At 37.2% G+C, this 21,666-nt stretch overlaps 2 protein-coding genes and 1 long non-coding RNA gene across 3 annotated transcripts in view; 2 read left to right on the forward strand and 1 right to left on the reverse strand.

Moving 5' to 3' along the window:
• The first annotated feature begins 488 nt into the window (after window positions 1–488).
• SMIM10L1 (small integral membrane protein 10 like 1) lies at window positions 489–2,077 on the forward strand. Its single transcript, XM_015151091.3, has one exon. The coding sequence runs from the start codon at window positions 672–674 to the stop codon at window positions 876–878; it is 207 nt and encodes a 68-aa protein (XP_015006577.1). The 5' UTR covers window positions 489–671; the 3' UTR covers window positions 879–2,077.
• A 13,059-nt stretch (window positions 2,078–15,136) lies between these two features.
• On the reverse strand, window positions 15,137–17,837 carry TAS2R42 (taste 2 receptor member 42). The gene has a single exon (XM_001083226.4). It carries the CDS (start codon window positions 17,200–17,202, stop codon window positions 16,258–16,260), a length of 945 nt encoding a protein of 314 aa, XP_001083226.3. The 5' UTR covers window positions 17,203–17,837; the 3' UTR covers window positions 15,137–16,257.
• A 2,809-nt stretch (window positions 17,838–20,646) lies between these two features.
• LOC144332680 (uncharacterized) overlaps window positions 20,647–21,666 on the forward strand; it is a 249,614-nt gene continuing 248,594 nt past the window's right edge. Inside the window, exon 1 of the long non-coding RNA XR_013400647.1 lies at window positions 20,647–20,690. This is a non-coding gene — a long non-coding RNA (uncharacterized LOC144332680). The remainder of the gene's footprint in view (window positions 20,691–21,666) is intronic.

Below are 21,666 nucleotides of genomic sequence, written 5' to 3' on the forward strand. Positions count from 1 at the left end.
GGTTTACATAGACGGGAATATGATTTTGTATGTATGTCCGTGTGTATATACGCGTGTCTACTAGTTTTTTGCTTGAATGTTTATCATTTCTGTCACTTGCAATTTAAATATTCCTAATACATAGAAAAATCCAAAGACTAAGATTGTGATCCTTTATGCCTATGGTATATTATGAATACAGAGATCTTGTGCCTTTACTGGCTTAGGAATAATCTTGCCCTAATATTAATGTTATGAAATCAAAAGGGTAAGATTCCTGGCTAACATCCCACAGAACACAGCAGACAAACTAAAGTTTTAATCTAGTTTTGGACTTTACAAATTTTGTGCCCTAGAGCAAGTTACATCTCGCTTAGCTTTTTTCATTTTAAAGTGGAAATATCTGCATGGTTGTTCGTACATGCTATATAACACATCCTATTCCAGATCAACCAGCAGTTGAGCTCTAAACGGTAAATGCCAAAAGTGAGAGGCAGACAGGAAGGGGCGGAGCGCCAGCGGCGCCTGGGGCGACGCGCCGCACCGGACCCAGCAGCGGCAGCGGCAAGCTTGGGTGTGAGCCCGGGGGCCGCTTTGCCCACCGTCCCGCCGGTCCCAGCCGTCGCTAGGGGGTCCGTGGGCCCTGCGGCAACCCTCGGTACAGACGCTGGGCGGGCGGCGACACCTGGCCCATGGCCCCCCCGGCGGCTCAGTCTTCCTTGGCCGTCAGGGCCTCAAGCCCCGCCGCGGCCCCCACCTCGTACGGCGTCTTCTGCAAGGGGCTCTCCCGCACCCTGCTCGCCTTCTTCGAGCTGGCCTGGCAGCTGCGCATGAACTTCCCGTACTTCTACGTCGCGGGCTCGGTGATCCTCAACATCCGATTGCAGGTACACATTTAGAGTCGTGACTAAGCTAACGGCCTCAGGGGCTAGCATAATGGCCTACTCCCAGGGTCCCTTGCGGCGCGGCGGAGCAGCGAATGGCGAGCCCCACAGTCTCGCGTTAGCGCTCAGGCGCTGTTCGCGGCCTCTTTCTTCGCTACAAGCAGAGCTCCTCTGGGGGCCGCCGAGAGCCTACAGTTCCTAGAAAGAAAATACGCGATTCCGGAAACAGAACTGCAGTTAACACCCTCGAAAAGATCTAAGAAAGTGTGCATCCTAAAACACCTGACGAATTTCAGGACGTGACAAAGCGCAGAGGTTGCATTATTTCAAAACAAAACAGAAGGCTAAAATTTTCAGGAAAAAGCAAATCAGTAAACCGTGAGTACTGGACTGGATTGTAAGCAAGATTTGAATGAGTAAGAGCTGAAGGTATTAAGATTGTGATATAGAAGGTACATACTTCTTCATTCCACAAGAGAAAATAATAATAATCAGAAACTTTCAGTGAAAAAAAGCAAAACTGTACAGGAAAAGCATCCTCCAAGTACCAGACAAAATGCTGCAAGCTTTTGAACTAATGGCGAGAGTGTGAGAAAATGGGCTCTATTGCAATGCTCCTGTGGCAGGACGTCGTGGATCGAGGCTTGGAACCGCAGAAAAGGAAATCCCATAGTAGCACAAAGCTTGGCTGTTCAGTGAATAACATTTAAATAATCGTAAAATACAAATGTTGTTATGGTTTTTATTGTTTAAGTACATAATTATGGTTACGAAGTGGAATGCAAATGTTATTTACCATATTTTAAAAAGAGAGCCGGAAATACAGGTGGGAATGTTGAAGGAGGGCGGCGGGAATAAATGGAATGGTGGTTCTGTCCTTATAAAGTGGGAACTTGAAAGGTACTGTCTGTTGTTGAGTGTGGAATGACTTTTATTACAGGGTAGCCATAAAGTTTCTAAAACGGTAATATATTAAAGAGGGAGAGTGGTAGGGGAGAACAGTATGAAGTCAACAGGAAATGCCTAAAGATGGAGCGCTCAGGTAGAATATTTCAAAAAATAAAAATTGATAGAGTACCTGGCGTATTTGAATACAGCCTAGAGAGCTTTCATTTTTCCATAGAGTGGGGATAAAGTAGTGATTGCATATTTTTCAAAATTAAGAAAATAGAACATATAATTTTGAACCCTGAGAAAAATAAAAATTTAAAAACTACACTGTATACCTCAACTATGAACAATACTAGTCATGTAAAGTCTGTCATAATTATGTGAATACTGAATACTGATTTTACAACAAATGATTCTACAACCTGGAGGATGGAAGAGAAGAGAGATGTGTGTGTGTAATGGTGGTGAGCCAATCAAGATCTGATACAGAAAAGTGCAGGAAAAGTAGTATACACATGTTTTTTCCAGATTTAAAAAAAAAAAACTATAATAAACTACTAAGAGTGGTAAAGTTTTAAATCAAGATCTGATTGCATTGGGAGTTATACCTGATGTAAATGATGAGTTGATGGGTGCAGCACACCAACATGGCACAAGTATACATATGTAACAAACCTGCACGTTATGCATATGTACCCTACAACTTAAAGTATAATAATAATAAAAAATAAATAAATAAATAAATAAAAAGAAAAGTGCAGTAAAAGTAGTATACACATGTTTTTTCAGAAAAAAATAATAAACCACTAAGAAGGGTAAAGTTTTAAACTAGATGCAGTGTTCTATATTCCACTCATTGTGCCCAGCGAACAGTTAGTTGTTCTATGTCTTTAAGTAGTAAGGATCTTGCCCCCTCCAACACCAGGTCTGGCCTTGGATAATTGTTCTTTCTAGTCTTTATTCGTTGTCTCCAGCCAAACTCCACTTGGGCATATTCTCCTTTATGCCTTTTCTACTTGAAGATACTCTGTTTTAAAGCTAAGCTTAGATGACACTTTTTCCATTAAATTTTTCCTGGATTCCACTGACCATATAGGAGCTCACTTCTTTTAATCCATAAGGCCATTTTCATAGGTTGCCTTATTTTTCCCTGATTGTGCATCAGCTGTCTGTTTTATATATTCAAGACAGGTTTCCTAGACGGCAATAAGCCAAAACATTTTAATCTAAAATATCAGAAGTGTAGTTTAATAAATGAAATAGTAATACCAAGGGATTTAGAATGGTGAACATCACTGTTTCGCAGAGCACTAATGTCCCAATTTGTAACACAGAAGACTGTCTAGTCTTAATCCTGAAATGGTGACAGAGTAGGATGCTCCATTTGGGTGACTATGTGAACATGTTCCTACAACTTTTTTCCTCACATCAATCATTTGTTAAACCGAAGAAACAGACTTTGTATTTATTATATCCTCCAACATAATTGACAACTCTTTGAGGGAAGACACTATATCCTATTCAATTTTACACCCTGTAGTAACAGTATGTGTGTGCATTGTATATATACATATATGTACATACACATATATAAATGTAAGTAGTAACTATGTACACAGTTACCACTTACTATATATGTATACAGTTGCAGCTTACATTTACCTCCTAATATATATGCATATTTACATAAATGTAAATATGTAAAAATTACATATTTACAATGTAAATGTGTAATTATGTAATTTACATAAATGTAAATATGCATACATATTATTTACATAAATATGGGTCTATATTAGGAGGTAAATGTAAGCTCTGTGGTTTATCATTTATTCACAATTGCTCTTAATTCTTGAGGTATACTTTGCCACCTACATGTTGCAATTCAGTGAAATTCTCAGGAGACAAAACAAGATTTTGACCTGAATAAACCAGTTACTGTTGTAATTCACAAGTGAGTTTATTCTTCCTGGCACGCTTCCAGGTAATATCCATTAGGCCAAGGATTTTGTTTGTTCACTGTTCTATCCCCAATCCTAGAGCATTGCCCAGTGCAGAATAGCTAATAAATATTGTTGGATGGATAGATGAATGGCAATTTGGTTGGTATGCTCTACATAGTCAGCAGTCAATAAAGGAAACAGATATATTTGTCCTTGATGATAAGATGATTCACTTTATTGCCCATAAATTGGGTTTTTTCAGACCATGATGCATGTTGATTGTTCCAGAGATCCCTCAAGCATGAAAAAGCAGAGACATAGGTGGCATAATTATTATCAGTAAATACAAAACTTAAGAAATATAGCTGACAAAAAAAAGGGAAATGATGTGTTACAGTTTATTTTAGCTATAAAAGGAAAATGGTGAACATAGCAATGTATGTAACCTAAGGGATAGAGGAAAAGTTTTTTGTTTTTGTTTTTTTTTCTGGATAAAAATACATGTGGTGACAAACAGCATATCATTACCGTCAACATCATTTAAAAATATATATTGAGTTTTTAATGCCAGAAACTATGAAAAAGTGTTTATATACATGAGCTCCATAATTCTCACATATACCCTGTGAGGAAAACATTTTTATCATTTTTCAAAGAAGCAAACGGATTTAGAGAGGTTAAGTAACTTCCTAAGGTCATGGTAACCAACCAGCCCTCAAATGAATCTCCAGTAATTCCTAAAGATATATTTCATAAGGAGTGCAATTTTCTTAAATATGTAGATAATTACAGATAATCCTGTTTCTCAAATTTCTGGACAGAAATATTACCTGGGTAATAGTTACTTTTTTTAATGTAACTATTGAGGGTCTTTCATACTAAAATATAAATATTTAACATGATTTGTTATGTAAGTTCAAGTATTTTATACTCTCTGCAGCCTTAAATCTATTGGCTTATTTTATTAGACAGTGGTGAGATTGAGGGATATGGAAGCAAAGGGAGAGAGAGGAAGGGCATTGTCCTCAGAATGGAAGGAAAACACTTTTCTTTGCTACCCAGAGTAGAGATCAGACAATCTTAAATTTGAAGCCATGTCTGTTCCTGTCCTGAGAATCCCTAACTCAATTTTGTTAGAAAATATTGCAGTTTGCTTTTAATGGGTGATCTTTCTGGCAGGACATCAATAGCTTTTGATAGAGTCAAGAAGAAAATAAAGTTACATGCAGAAGCATAAAGGGGTAGGATGAAAGTAGAGGAATACAGGGACAAAAGATGAGGGGAAGGAATATCCTAATACTTGGAAGTTTGAGCATGGAAAGTAGTCTAAAGACTAGGTTTGGGAAGTTCCAAGAAAATGGGCCAAGGAAAGAACCTCTGCAAGAACTATGAGAATTCCCAATAATTGGGTTGGATTGATTCATGTTAGTCTATTTCTTGGGCTACCTTGAGTGCAGGGATTCTTCATGCAGTTTTAACACTTGTGCCCCCCAAAAATTCACATACTGGCATTCTAACCCCCAAAGTGATGATCTTAGGAGATGGGGCCTTTGGAAGGTGATCAGGTCATAAAGATGAAACTCCCATGAATGGGATTAGTGCCCTTACAAAGGAGACCCCAAAATAATTCCCTTACCCCTTTTGCCATGTAAAATTATAGGGAAAAGTCATCTATGAACAAGGAAATGAACCCTCACCAGATATCAAATTTGTGAATGCCTGGATCTTGGACTTCCCAGCCTCTAGAACTGTAAGAAGTAAATTTCTGTTGTTTATAAGCACCCATTTTATGGTATTTTTTATAGCAGTATGAACAAACTAAATAGGATTTGCTCAGCAGGATTACCACCAGGTCAGGTCATGAATCTTTTCAAAATTTCAGTAAACCTCCCCCTACCCTTACAAATACAAATTTCAGCAATGCTCTTGGCATTGCTAAACTAAAAGGCCCAAGGACCTTCCCAAGAGCCTACTACAAATGAAAAGAAGAAACTATGGAAGTCTTAGTAGTTTAATTGCAGGACATCCCTGCCAGTTTCTGTCCTGATTAGGAATCTGCAATGAACATTACAAAGTCATCACCATCTTCATGACTTTCAACACCAAGAATATGGACTTAGCCACTGTAAAATAGTGGAATGCATCAATGAACAATAAAGAGATACGGAGATCATTCATGTTATTAGTGAGGAAGTTGGGTACAACTTTTCATCAACCAAAAAAAAGGAGAAAAACAATCACACAGCCAAATAATGAAATATTGTAACTAGAGTGTCTTGGCTCTAAGATCATTGGCAGAGAATTAGAGATTATGTTCAGCAGATTAAAACAAAAACAAAACAAAAAACAGTGAGCTGTGATCATGCCACTGCACTCTAGCCAGGGCTGCAGAGCAAGACCCTGTCTCAAAAAACAAAAAGCCAAAGATACAAGATGTTTAAAGTTAAAAAAGAACTGTTGTTCAAGAGATCATTTTCACTTTTTAATTGTTTTTCGAAAACTGCAAAAGTATCTCAAACTGAAGTCTAAAAGGAAAATAATTAATAGAAGCTTCAAAGTTCAGAGGCCAGGTTATATCTATATAAAAGGGAACGTAAATTATTTCCAGAACTGATTCATTTATTAAACATGGGGCTGAGGAATAGAGGTGGCAATGTACAAGTCAGGATAATGCCTTTGTCTTCTGAAGCTGCATCTACATTGGTGCCCCTCAAAATAGCTAAAATTGAAAATAGTTTATCAGTTACCTGGGATTTCTTCTACAAATAACCTTCCCAAAAAAATATTGCCTAACATTTTTCTGAATTTATCAAACCAACCATCTGATCAGTTTTCTAAATGAAGATTTATTCTTGGCAATTATCTAGCTCAGGGCCTAGGTCATTGTACACAGCATTAAGCAATGTAGCAGATGAGTGGACTGGAAGTATGGATTTTGCAGATGGCCTCCTTGTTTCTGTATTTTAATTAAGGAAGTTTCTAGCTCAAAGGACATGAAATTAAGGGCAGCAGCAAACCATGTGAACTATCAGAGATTCACCAGAGACTATCACGCCCTCTGAAATATTTATTGATCCATGCATATTTTCACTAGGATGTTTTCTTTGAGTAAAGCTAAGGACAACATGGCTTGCACACCCAAAATATCTTCTCATCTTAAGTTCTGGGCCTAAGGTAGGGCTCAGGCATCAGCCGTTTTTGGCATTAGAAACAGGTTATTCAGGTTATTGGCAGCTCCTCTATAAATCAACTGTGTGACCAAACTGAGACGGGGGAACTCGAAAAGTCTCATGACATCAAGACTATAAACTTACTTTAGGAGAAAGCAATTGGCAAAAAAAAAAAAAAGTCAATCATTTTCTTTTCCCAATTATTTGTTCCCAGGATAGGATACAGTTCTCTCCAGATTGCCTGCAACTAGCTTTGGATGTAAGAGTCGTGGTTGTCTTGGATCGTGGCTTGCATCTCCAACCCAGGCTTTTATTATGGAAAATGATGGTGCAGAGCTTAATCTCAAAATGTCATTGTAATAGGGAGAATGCAATACAGTGGTAGCCACAGTCCCAGACTGTCTCCCAGCCTTCATCGTTTAATAGTCATTTTCTGTGCTTTTATTATCTGGAATAGGTTTCTGCTCCATATAGCTTCATCTCTCCAAGGATAGTACCTGAGATGTGAGGACTTAATCCTAATAAGACATTTACTTCTAAGTCCCACTCACTAGAAGCAAGGATTGTGCATGGTTGTTTAAATCTTTTGAATCTGGATCATTAAAGAAAAGTTTAGGCCAGGCGCAGTGGCTCATCCCTGTAATCCTCACCTGAGGTCGGGAGTTTGAGACCAACCTGACCAAAATGGAGAAACCCTGTCTCTACTAAAAATACAAAAAAATTAGCCAGGCGTGGTGGCGCATGCCTATAATCCCAGCTACTTGGGAGGCTGAGGCAGGAGAATTGCTTGAACCCAGGAAGCAGAGGTTGCGGTGAGCCAAGATTGCACCATTGCACTCCAGCCTGGGCAACAAGAGCAAAACTCCATCTCGAAGGGAAGGGAAGGGAAGGGAAGGGGAGGGGAGGGGAGGAGAGAGGGAGGGGAGGGAATAGGGATGGGGAAGGGTAGGAGAAAGTGAGGGAGGAGAGGGGAGGGGGAGGGGAGGGCAGCGAAGGGAGGGGAAGGGGAAGGAAAAGGGGAAGGGAATTTTTTTTTTTTTTTTTTTTTTGAGACGGAGTCTCGCTCTTTCGCCCAGGCTGGAGTGCAGTGGCCGGATCTCAGCTCACTGCAAGCTCCGCCTCCCGGGTTCACGCCATTTTCCTGCCTCAGCCTCCGGAGTAGCTGGGACTACAGGCACCCGCCACCTCACCCGGCTAGTTTTTTTGTATTTTTTTAGTAGAGACGGAGTTTCACCGTGTTAGCCAGGATGGTCTCCATCTCCTGACCTCGTGATCCGCCCGTCTCGGCCTCCCAAAGTGCTGGGATTACAGGTTTGAGCCACCGCGCCCGGCCGGGGAAGGGAATTTAACTTGTTTACTGAAAGGAATAATTCCAAACCAAATTATCCTCACGATCTGAACCTAAATATAGTCAATGTGATTTTAATGTTGCCCTTTCTAAAGCAAGATAATGTCCATGATAATCATTAGGAAATTTATTACACAGTATCTAAGAATGAATGAAGTTTTAAAAATCTAAATGTCTTAAGACTGGCCTTAAGATTATATATTGTATACATTTTCAGTTACTTTAAATTATTTTATTGTAAAAGTCAACCTAGAACTATACACAAATGCAAACATGCCTAAAATATATGCAAATATGTGACATTCTCTTATAAATTTTCCTTTATGTTCTTATTCTTAGTGAGTTGGTTGTGTTAGTTTTCTCTGATGTGACACACTAGTATTCATGGTATGACAAAAATATATCATTACACATGTGCACACACACAGAGATCTTGTGTCAAAGTGTGGTTTTGATCCTATAAAAATAGAAGCATCATTATGGACATAGGGATAAGTATTCAACTTCTTTTTAGAAGTTCAGTTGATTTTGCACTTATCCTACAAAAGTATGATAGCTTGAATTCCTAGCTAGGGTCCTAATGAGAGAATTATCTTTTGTTTTAAAAGTTACATCTATTGTTATGAGATTATATGCTTTCAACATTTTTAGTTCTTAATGTCTTTTACTTAGTGTTATAAAAATTGGAGTAGATATTAGGCTCTAATGGTATTTAGAACCATTTCCAAATACTACTTTTTTTTCCTCACATATGAATGTCATCACACATTTGCCAGCACATATAAAATAAAACATGTTGCATTATATATTTTATATTTATATTAAGTCTCAAATATTTCCTTGTTACTAGCAAATATTAAAATGACAATGAGAATTACTTTTTTAAAAATCTAGTATTACATTGGCTGACTTTATGAGTAAATTGTTCATTTATAGGCCATTCTAGGGAAATTTTGTGATGCTCACTTATACCTTAAAATAATCCGGGTGAAAAACACATGCTAAAATACATCTTCAATGTGTTCTCATTAATTCCCCTGGAATATAGAAAAATCTGGAAAAGTCTACGAAACTAAAGCTTTCACTCGTTTTAGGTAGCACTTAAGATGCCACAGTAGTTCCACAGCAGTCTGTCTCAGCTTGTGGTTTTCCAAAATTAGGACAAATGAGTGATTTGAAGGAAAAATAATTGATGTCAACAAGACAAAGAAATTGACCTGCTATTTCTGCTGTACAAGGAAAATCCAACCTGTTAGTAGGAGAGAAGCAAAGTGAACCAAAAAGAAGAGGAGGAAAGACACCATCATTTTTTTCATTTTCATTTTCATTTTCATTTTCATTTTCATTTTCACGGCCCTCTTATGGGCCTTCATTCTGAGATTCCTTGGGCCCATGGTGTTGAGCTGCAAACTCCTGATACGTTTCATCAAGGACAGAATTAAAAGGAGCGGTGAGATCAGGGACAGAAGAAAGGAAATTAAGTAGATCAAACTGGCAAGAATCCAGACATTACAATATAGAATTTTCCTTACATCTAAAGACCAACTTGAGTTTCTTTCATAAGTTGTGTAGCTGTTAATCCACAAGTCACTAAGTCCACCTGTTAATGCAAGGTTGAAAACCAGTAGGAACAAAGACCCCAGTGGGAGTACAAGTAGCTCTCTGCTAATTCTCCATCTCAGCCAGATGAAGCAGGGGTGGCAAAAATTGACTATTTTAAAGAAGTAGAAAACACTAAGACAGGCAGCAAGCCAGGTAACTAAGTGATTGGTCAGTGCCCCCAAAATACCAATAAATTTTACTAGTTTGTTGAAGGCATATAGATGTGGCCATAATGCTATTAAAAATGAATCAAGTAGTATTATCCAAAGTTGACTGATTCTGGAGATAGCAAGGCTGGTGAGGATGCAGTCGGCTGATAAGATCATTTGACTCCTCACCAGTTAATGCAGTTAACTAGTACAATGAACCCATTCCCTAACATTCAGATTATGAATTCTCCCATCATTACTATCAGAAAGGTATTTCCAATTCCAGGTGGCATTTCTGTAGAAGCAAATCCAGAAAGCTAATACTATGTTTCACTGATACTTTTGCTGTCAAAATGTTGCAGAGTAATATCCAACTTGATGATTTTCAGATTTATATTTAAAATGTTTACAGTAACTCAGAATGATCTTCTGTTTGATGCCATCTCACTTATCTTCACAAAATATCTTTCTGGTTTTTTTAATATTCATCTCACTAGTAGGCCTGAAATATGTGCAAGAAGATCCAGTCTCACATATCTTAATTAAAAAAAAAAAAACTTTAACATTATTTTTAATCAGCTACTGACTTACAAGTTAAACAGTAAATATAGTAAATGGGCCAACTTATCATTGGTACTGTCAGCAGTTTCCAATTTGTGAGGACATCTAGAAGGGCGAAGTCAGGTATGCAAATACCCAACAGATTTCTTTACACTGATTTGTAATTTCCTCCTCAACTGAAAGTCAATACCATTTGGATTTGAATATTTTAATTTTAAAAGAATTATCTAAAAATAACCTCTATAATATGTGTATTATTCATTTGTTTCATTAAACTCCATCATATTTCCGATTCTACTTTAGATGAATTAAGTGTAATAAAAAGAAGCATCAAAAAGCTCACAGAGTAGTGAAAAAAATCAACATTAAATGTGCTTTTACTACTGAATGTAATCAAAGTTTGATCAAAATGTAATTACAACACAGAGGAGGGTGTTATAAAATCTATGGCCAATAACTAATTCTAGTTTCATGAAGATAATGACAGTTGGCTTGGGTCTTGAAGCTTTTAGGATTTCTTAAAGAAATAGACAAAAAGGGAGATGATTTTACACAATTATGTAAAAGCGTATGCAAACAAACCAAAATTATTCCTCTATCTGAGCTGTTTTACTGAACTTTTGAGCTTGGTTTCCAATGCCTTCCTGGCTATTTGATTCCGAATAAGCTCTTATCAACTGAATTGAAAAACATAGTAAAAAAGATGGAAAATAGCAAAAAAAATAAGACGGAGAGTAGGAGGGAAATTCTTTTCATTAATTCTTCCTTTGGTAAAATCCTTTGTCTCATAAAAATATATCCACAGTAAAATATATTACATAATTTATTTGTATTATTTTGAACTCTAATACAATGGTTTTCAACCTTTACTGCACATTGCAGTTAATGTGGGAGCTGTAAAAAAACATTGATGCCTGTGGGCCACCCCCAGGGATTTTTATTACTTAATTGGTCTGGAATACATTGCTGGCACTCACTGAGAGGCTCTTGATGTATGTCTTACAGTGACTCCCAAACCCAGGCAAAAATCTTTCTACGCAAAAGCTGCAAATCTATGATTCTCTGAGGACAGGACAGGATTTTGCCTGCCTTGTTCTCTGACAATGTGTTTCTATTCAGCCAGTATTGATGCTGACTGGCAAATTGGCCAGCAACTCTCTTAACAACCATATAAGTGACTTTTTTGTTGTTGTTGATTGGTATATTTCCAATTCACAGAACATAAAGGGCCTGGATAATAGTAGGTCTTCCATAACTATTTGTTAAATGAATTAGTGCTAACTTAGTTGGCAGTCCCACTAGCAGCACACAAAAGGAGAAAATGAGTAAGGCTTGACTGTGAAACAAGTATCAGAGCAAGAAAAGAAAGTACCTCCTTAAAATTAGAGAAAATGTTACATTCATATATGAACTTATGAATCATTTCTATTCTAATCCTGAAAAACCCAGCACTGTTCTGTAATCTTTCTAGTTCAATCAAGAAATCATACAGAATCAAAAGGAACATGCTGGTCTGCCACCCAAGATGGGGGAGTCTTGGTACTTTTCTTCATGAAAAGGAACTACTTCTAGCCCAGGGAGTTGAAGATGGCTAGAGAACTAGATTTTGTGACACAAGAAGCAAGATAGCCCTATCTGAAAACGTCACTGATGTTTTCAGAAATGCTTTGTAAGTCATATAAAGGCTAATTGAGAAGAAGACTCCATTGACAGGCATGGCTTAACTGTGACAAACACAGAAAACAAGTCAGTCAGGAGATAGCAATTAAAGAACATTTGAGTTTGTAGTTACACTGAAGAAACTAAAAATAAAAGATGCAATAACAAGTATAAAAACCACAAGTCCCATATACTGTGAGTTGTATTCAAAGTCCAAGTTAATAATCACAATTTTTTCAATCTACATAATTAGAGTAATCTATGTCCTACTCTAGACAAAATACCATCTGGTGTCTAGAATGAAAGAAAAACAACTGTGCGAATATACAAACACCCCCTAAAATAACTATTGGGTAATAGGCTTAGTACCTGGGTGATGAAATAATCTGTACAACAAACCCTCATGACATGGGTTTACCTGTATAACAAACCTGCACATGCGCCCCTGAAACTAAAATGAAAGTTTTTTTTAAAAAAGAAAACACCCCTTAAAGCATGACCCTGGCTCAAAGAAGATGCTGTCTAATCAAGATTTTGCTAGAAAAAGCCACCTACTAAGACATAGCAGATAAACCACCTGAGAGAGTGAGGAAACTGGTGCTCCTCTTTCTTGGAAATCAGTATAGGTGTGGGTTTCTACCTGATGTATACATACAGTACGATTTAAGAAAACATGCCTTGTTATACTTGATTTGTCTCTTATTTGCCTTCAGAACTAGAGCTATGGGTTGGAGATAAGCCAATTTCAGCAGTTGAAACAGGTTATTTGTTCCTCTCCTATAAATTACCCGACTGTGTGCATTGAAATAACCACAATGATTACACCCAGAATGTTGAAATGAGCATTTATTTGACAAGTGAGGTTAGTGGGAGTCTAGGAAACCATCATTCTTAGCAAACTATCACAAGAACAGAAAACCAAACACCGCATGTTCTCACTCATAGGTGGGAACTGAACAATGAGATCACTTGGACTCAGGAAGGGGAACATCACACACCGGGGCCTATCATGGGGAGGGGGGAGGGGGGAGGGATTGCATTGGGAGTTATACCTGATGTAAATGACGAGTTGATGGGTGCAGCACACCAACATGGCACAAGTATACATATGTAACAAACCTGCACGTTATGCACATGTACCCTACAACTTAAAGTATAATAATAAAAAATAAATTAAAAAAAAAATGAGTGATAATCTCCCTCTTTCCCCAACAGCTGCGTCCCAGGGTAGGTCATAATCACATCAGTCTTTCTTCTCCATGGTGCATGTGGCAGTGCATGTGTTGGGCATGGCTCTTGGATTGTGGCTTGGTGACTGCTAAATTCCCACAAAGGCCTTTTTTGGGAGAAAGTGGAGGTGCAGAGCTTGCTCTCATTTGCCATTCAAATTTGCAGATTACTGGCCAGGCATGATGGCTCATGTACTCCCAACACTTTGGGGGGCCGAGGCAGGTGGATCACCTGAGGTCAGGAGTTCGAGACCAGCCTGGCTAACATGGTAAAACCCCATCTCTACTAAAAATACAAAAATTAGCCAGGCGTGGTGGTGTACACCGGTAATCCCAGCTATTCGGGAGGCTGAGGCAGGAGAATCGCTTGAACCAGGGAAGCAGAGGTTGCAGTGAGCCAAAATTGTGCCATTGCACTCCAGCCTGGGCAACAAGAGCAAAACTACATCTCAAAAAGAAGAGAAGAGAAGAGGTTTAATATTTACTAATATGACATGAGCCAAGATCACCCCACTGTACTGCAGCCTGGATGACAGAGCAAGACTCCATCTCAAAACACACACACACACACACACACACACACACACGAAACAAATACAGATTACAATATATCAATTGCAATAACCAGAATATGTCCTGGGCTGCTTTTACTAGTTTTACTTTCGTTTTGCTTCTATTGTGAAGAATAGGTCCCTGTTCCTTGTAGTCCCATCTCCCTGGGGTTGCTGCCTACTAAGTGTTAAACATGTGTTACTCTTAGTTAGACATGTATTAATTTACCAATAAGGTTGCCCATGAATTGGATCAATTGCTTACCAAAGAAAAGTTTACTGACACAAAAATATAAAAAATACTGTTTTGGGTTATCTTGTAAATAGTACAAAGTTAAGTCATTTATATTAAAAAATATTTAAAATAAATTCAATATCTAAGTCTAAAATATATGCAACTTGATTTGCACATTACCTTTTATCAAGGCAAGAAAATTATGATTATAATCTTTGATAAAATACTAAATTAGTGATTAAAATAATATATGTACATTTTATTTTGTAAAAGGCAAATTACTAAGAAAATAGATTCTGTATTATTATTAAAACTATCATCATCACTGTTATTTATACATGATACCACATAGCTCAGATGTACTTACAATTTCAGTTGATGCATATGGGGAGGGGGAAGTATTAATAATTCTAACATCATTTCTGGCTCCAGGGCACAGCTGTGCAGTGGTGCCCTCACCTATAGCTTCATCAAGATTAATTTACAAGCATGCATTTATCAGTATTTAATAGCATATTTTTGTTTCTGTACTCTAGCACAATATAAAGAATATATCGAAAGTAAATTCTAAAAGGTATCCTTCGTTGGTAAAAAAAATTTCATTATACAGCTTCTGTACAATGTTTTAATCTATGCCATCATATTCAAAAATTTTTAGTAAAATTTCCCACCCCTAACCTTATATACAACCTATAGTTACCTTATCTAATCTTAGATTATCATAGTCAAGGCAGGACTATGTATACATATGCTTGTCTAAAATTTACAATAAACCTGCAACATTCTGTAAACAACGTCACTTTGCTTTCTGTGCCTTCCTGGCTAACATTGTTACTATTTTTTCCTCTAAGAAATCCAGTGATCAGATTGCAACAAAATGCATGTCACATAAACGAACACAAACACAATCATCCTCTAAATGTATTTATGATCTTTTTATAGTAGCAATGTGAGTATAATTGTGAATTAAGAGATAAAACTCTATAATTTTAGTTCTGTTACATAACATGGTAGAAACTGATTTCTGCCTCTCTGAAAATGCTTATTGCATGTCTTAGAATTTAGCAACATTAGCAAGTGCCTAGGAACATCAAAATGTTTATTATTTGGGGCTTTAAATGGACGTCAGCATTAAATCATGTGTTTCCAGTTTCCATTTAAAGATAATTTATTTTCATACTACAAATCATCCTTTTCTCATATAATCATCATATTTCCTTGTTATCAATAAGACTTCTAATAACAAAAATATACCACTTTTTTCATTTTAAAAAAATGCTTGGGGCCAGGCACAGTGGCTTATGTCTGTAATCCCAGCACTTAGGGAGGCTGAGAGAGGTGGATCACCTGAGGTCAGGAGTTCGAGACGAGCCTGACCAATATGGTGAAAACCCATCTCTACTAAAAATACAAAAATTAGCTTCGTGTGGTGATGTGTGCCTGTAGTCCCAGACTCGGGAGGCTGAGACAGAATTGCTTGAACCCGGGAGGTGGAGGTGGCAGTGAGACAAGATCGCACCACTGCACTCCAGCCTGGGTGACAGAGCAAGATTCCGTCTCAAAACAAACAAAAAAACAAAAAAACAAAAAAAAAAAAAAAAAGCTTGGCTTTGAAGCTATGAGTCTGTATTTTTCCTACTGTGACTTTAGTTTTTAAATAGATTTTCTACCCACATTGTATATCTTTTACCCATTCAAGTTTATAATCTATCTTGCTTTCTAAAGAATCACACACTTTTTTCTCCACAAGTTGCAATTACCTATCATTTGCATATAAAATTAAATAATTTAGATTTTTTGAAATAATATGTGAGGCTAAAATATTGCTTGCCAATGCTCCAAACAAAAATGATTACTTTTAAAATGGTATCGACTAGCAATGTGTGAATTACCATCAAAAGCAGCCTGGTGGGATTTCATTTATGTTCCAAAATTCTTAGAGAAACCCAGTAGGAAAAACAAAACAAAACAAAACAAAAAACAAAAACACAGTGGAAGTGATCCCCAAATGCTCCTCATTGAGTTATTCTCTTAGAAAAGCTTCTGGAAAGTCTGTCTACAAAGGTAAAGGGTTTGGTCTTTTTGTATAGTTCCTAAGATGCCACAGTAGCCTCACAACTGTCTGTCGCAGCTTGCTGTTTCCCAGAATGAGAATAAATGAGTGGCACGAGGGAAAGGCATGTAAGGCTAACATGACAAACTGTGTGTACTTGTTGTTCCCCAATATGCAAAATGTCCAATTTGCCACTTGTAAGGAAAAAAAGTGAACTATGAAGAGGAAAAGTAAAGACATCACCATTTTCATGGCCCTCCTGTGGGCCTCTGTGCTGGAGTCTCTAGAGCCCAAGGAACTAAGCTTCAAATTTCTAGTATGTCTCACCAAGGACAGAAATAAAAAAAGCAATGAGGTCAGGCACAGAGAAAAGGGGATAAAACTGTTCAAGCTAAGAAGAATTTTTAACAGAGAGAGTTTATCATAGGGAGTTTTACTTTCATCTAAGTATAAAGTCAGATTACTTTTATCTATTATATTCAGTGAGATATCAATAAACATTTCTAGCACTAAACAGTCAAAAATCAGTAAGAACAAAGACAATGTAAGGAGTATAGCAATCACTCTGTTCATCCTCCACCTCAGCCAGAGGAAAAGGGAGTGGGGGAAGTGGGCTATCTTAAAGAAATAGAAAATGCTCAGGCAGGTGGCAAGCCAGGTGGTCAAGTGATTAGTCATGTGCCAAAGCATAGTAACAGGTCTTCGTACTCTATCTGTGGCATATAAATGTGGAGCAAGTCCCACTACACATGAATCAAACAGTATCACCAACAGGTGACCAATTGTGGAGATAGCCAAGCAGGTGAGGATGAAGTCAACTGAGAAGACCTTTTGGTTCTTGATCCCTTCAGAGCAGTTTACCAGTCCAATGAACACATTCCCCAGCATGCCGATGATGAATTCCACTATTGCCAGAGTCAGAAAGATTTTGTCCATTTCGGTGGCCATTTCCAGAGACCAAAAAAATCCAAGTTTTTAATACTTTGCGTCATTAATAAATTTACAATCAAACTATTGCAGAAGAGCATTCATTTCTGATACTTATCTTCATTGCTTTTATTGCACTTCCAGTCTTGATCAGAACCTTCTGCTGTTGGATACAGTCTCATATACTTAAGGAAGTCTTTGCCTGTTTTTACTATAATTCTGATCTTAATCCCAAAAGATCTACCAAGGAATGCAGTCTCACATACCTTCACGAAAGTGTTTTCATTTCTTTGAAAGAGTTACTGAATTCTAAACCCAACAGTTTCTGTGTCCATTTATCACTGGCATGGGCTGAAACATTCCACTTGTGGTAATGACTGAAAGGATAAAGTCAAGTATATTAACATGCAAATATAGGCTAGATCCCGCCCACCTTCTCTGATTTGTACATTTCTGCTCACCTGAAATACTACACCACTTGGATCCAAATATCTTTATTGTTTTTCAGAGGAAGCTGTAGATATAATCTAATAATGTTGTTATTATGCAAGGAATATATTTTATAAGTGACTGCTTTGCTTCTGACCTTATGCAAATGCAACATATTTACCACAAAAAAAGCATTAAGAAGTCTATAAAATAGTGAAAACAGAAAAAAAAAAGCAATTAGACAGAATCAAGAATCAAATGTACTATTAAATCAGAAAAGGGAACTACAAACACTACTGTCGGGGGGAAAAGGGAGGTGACATTTGCCTTGGATCTGAAAAATACTTAGAATTTCATGAGGAAACTCAAGTCATATTTTGAACTGATAGAATAATATCCAAAAGACACTAAAACCTAAACTACTTTTTTGAAATTAAAGTCCTACTGATATTTCAGTCTAAATGTTCCTCAGGTATCTTAGAGTAACTTGTTCAAAATTATACATAGTTTTGCTTTTTACCTTGGTCTTATATATGTTCTATTTTTTTTTTTTTTTTTTTTTTTTTTTTTTTTTTTTTTTTGGCCAGAGATATATTGCTACCAATTTAGCCTTAATAGACAGGTAGAAAATTGTTGTAGATGAAATAAGGAAAGAGTAAACAAAAGTATTTGTTCTACATTCTAGGAACAATTATTTTGACAAAACCACCAATGCATCATAATTGAACTCACAGTTACAGATTATGTGTCTTGGTTTATGATCAGCAAACAGATATTCTATTACTAGAAATTAGTAATAGAATTTGCCAGACAAATTAACCCAAAAAATGAATGAAATCATTTTTAAAACTTAGACCTTTTTAATGTTGCTGTCATACTCTTCAATTAAATTCTATTAATTAACATTTAAAAGTGTATATTTTAAGAATGATGTTGTATAAAGAACTACTGGTAAGTTATTTCCTATGAACGAAAATATTTTCATTTAGGGCAGATATTTAAAATTATAGTAAGAAAGGAGGAGAAAAAGAGTAAACAAGAAAGGAAGGAAAGAAAGAAGAGAGAGAGGGAAGAAAGAGAATGAGAAAGAGGAAAGGAAGAGAGGGACAAAGAAAGAGAAAGGAGGGAGTTTATGAGACAGAGAAAGGCTGAATGAAAATGAAGAAATGTAGCAATATCATAAGAAGAATGATGGCTTTGGCCAAATTAGTGTCTAGAGATGGAAAGAAATGTATGACTATGAGAAATATTTAGGAGAAAGAATCAATAGTCTGTGTGATGGATTTGGAGGCTAGAAAAAGGAGGAGGAGTCTGTGATGACATTTAGGCTCTCCTTTCACTCCTGAATGCATGTAGTACTGTGACCTGAGGGAATCACTGGAGGAAGAATAGGTTTAGAAGCCAAAAAGTAGGAGAAAGAAGAAAAGTTGGAAGATGAGTTCTGTTTTGAACATTTTGGAGTATCTGTAAACTCATTCCAAGTGGAAAGTTGAAGTAGGCACTTTGATATTCGTGACTGCAGCTCAGAAAAGAAATTTGGACCACATGTGGAGGTTTGGAGAACATAAACACATATTTGATTTTATAAGAGGTAGGCGCTCCAAGGGTCCTTAGGAACACCAGAGGATAAAGAAACCAAAGGAAAAATTAAGAAGTCATCAGAAGGAAGAGGAAAACCAAGAGACTAGGATTTCAAAGCAACTAAGAGCAAGGAGTGTTACAAGGAGGGTAATCAGTACTTCATGATATTAATGATAAGTCACTTACTAGCTGGATTGAGGACCAAGGAACTACTTAGTTAACTTAGCAAGAGCAGTTCAACTGACAACAAAGCAAACTACCACGGATTAAAGAGTCAATGAGATCCCAATAATGAAGCATTATAAAACCAATTAAGGTAATTCAACACATTAACAGATTAAAGGAGAAACATTCAGAAAAATATTTGATACAGTTCTGCATCTGTTCACAATTATTCTTAGCAAACTGGGAATCAAATGAAATACTCTATTTCCTGATAGATAGTGTTTTAAAAAAAAAAAAACCTAGAGCAAATATTATAGCTATCAATGATACATTGAAACCCTTCTCCCTGATTTTAGGACCCAGTCAGTGATAACCATCTTACCAGGTCTTATTTTAAGGCTTCTACTGATCAAAGTAAGGCAAGAAATATACATTTTAAGAAATTATAGGCTGGACATGGTGGCTCACCCCTGTAATCCCAGCACACTGGAAGGCAAAGGCAGGAAGATCACTTGAGCCCAGGCGTTTAAGACTAGCCTGGGCAACATTGTTAAAAATTAGCTAAGCTAATTTAACATCTTTTGCATTTCTTTATACCATCAACAGTTTAAGTCTGAAAATACCTTAACTTTTTTGCCCATATAACTAGCTTATAATTAATACATATTGAACATAATCAAACATTCCAGAGTTTTAACAAAATTAAACCATTATCACACTCTTGTTCTCACTTTGGATGTTACTCAAGAACATTAAGCTCTCTGACTGTGTCATTGGATATATTCAGTTTTCCTGCTTGGTATCTTAATTATAGACTGTCTTCCAGTCTAAAGAAGTACCTCTAATATTGTATCAGCTGTCCCTCTCTCCATGAAGACCAGCCCTGCTCCTTTCACCTAGTCCAGTCACTCAATATTTTTTTCTTTTTCAAAAGCTATGGACTCTACTTTTCCATGTAGGGTGATGGGTAACAAGAGAGTTTCTCCTTCGCTATTATGCAAACACAGACCGATATTGTTACTCCTTTTGCATTTTCTTTGCCTAACAAATTTCCATCTGTATCTTTAGCTGTGGAAGATCTAGAGGAAGAATTTACAGATTGTGAATATTAAAATCCAAACTAAAAGTCTCTTCATCCAAGTATGTGAGAAAAATATTGGTCAGAATCTTGTTCAGAATAGGAGGAAAAGTATCTGTGGCATGCGTTATAGTCTTTCAATGGGCAGAGTAGTGGTTTCACCACTTACAAATATACAAATATGGATTGTATCTTATTCTCTGTTTTGTCCACAGGTACCAGGGGAATCTATACCTGAAGCACTACTGGAGTCAAGGTATAAAACACCTGTGTTCTCTTATCTAATAAGTCTAAGAATTGAACTGCAAAGGATTTTAGTTTGCCAGAACTTGCCCTTCATATGTTAACGTAAAGGATGTTGGTACTAGTTAGACTGGTTCTTGCCAGTGTGAGGGTAGTAACTGATATGCTATTTATGCCCACTTGTTCAACTGTATCTCTTTTGAAATACCTGAGTGATTTTAGAAATGAACCAAGAAATTAGTTGAAACTAAATAATATCTGAGGGAGAAATTATATACAACTTCAGCGATTATCTTAGTCTATTTGTGCTGCTATAACAGACTGTCACAAACTGGGTACTTTATAAAGAAGAGAAATTGATTTCTCACAGTTTGGGAGGATGGAAAGTTCAATATCAAGGTGCTAGCCTCTGGCAGAGACCTTCTTGCTGCATCATCCCATGGCAGAAGGGCAAAGAGAGGGAGACAGAGACAGAGAGTAAACTCACACTTTTAAAAGAAACCAACTCACGTGATGACAAACCCACTCCTGTGATAACAGCATGGATCCATCCATGGGGGTGATGCCTTCATGACCTAACACCTTTTAAAGGTTCCACCTCCCAATACCTCCAGGCCTCCAACGAGGTGAACTTTGTGGGACACATTCAAATCATAGCATTTCACCCCTGGGCCCCCAAATTTATGTCCTTCACACATGCAAAATACATTTCCTCCATTCCAGTAGCCCCCACACTGTAACGCATTCCAGCTCCAACTTAAAAGTCCAAAGTCCAGAGTTTCACTCAAGTCAGATATGGATGAGACTCAAGGCACAATTCATCCTGAGGCAAATTCTCCAGCCATGAGCCTGTGGAATCAAAACAAGTTACCTACTTCTAAAATTCAATGGTGGGACAGGCATATGATAGACATTTCCATTCCTGGGAAAAATAGGCAAGAAAAGAGGGGCAATTGGCCTTAAGTAAGTCCAAAACCCAGCAGGGCAAA

The sequence above is a fragment of the Macaca mulatta genome, chromosome 11 (assembly GCF_049350105.2).
Source record: "Macaca mulatta isolate MMU2019108-1 chromosome 11, T2T-MMU8v2.0, whole genome shotgun sequence".
Taxonomy (NCBI): Eukaryota; Metazoa; Chordata; class Mammalia; order Primates; family Cercopithecidae; genus Macaca; species Macaca mulatta.

Bases quoted from the DNA above. Each gene is read 5' to 3' on its own strand.
- TAS2R42 (XM_001083226.4), bottom strand. From the start codon at position 17,202: ATGGCCACCGAAATGGACAAAATCTTTCTGACTCTGGCAATAGTGGAA.
- SMIM10L1 (XM_015151091.3), top strand. From the start codon at position 672: ATGGCCCCCCCGGCGGCTCAGTCTTCCTTGGCCGTCAGGGCCTCAAGC.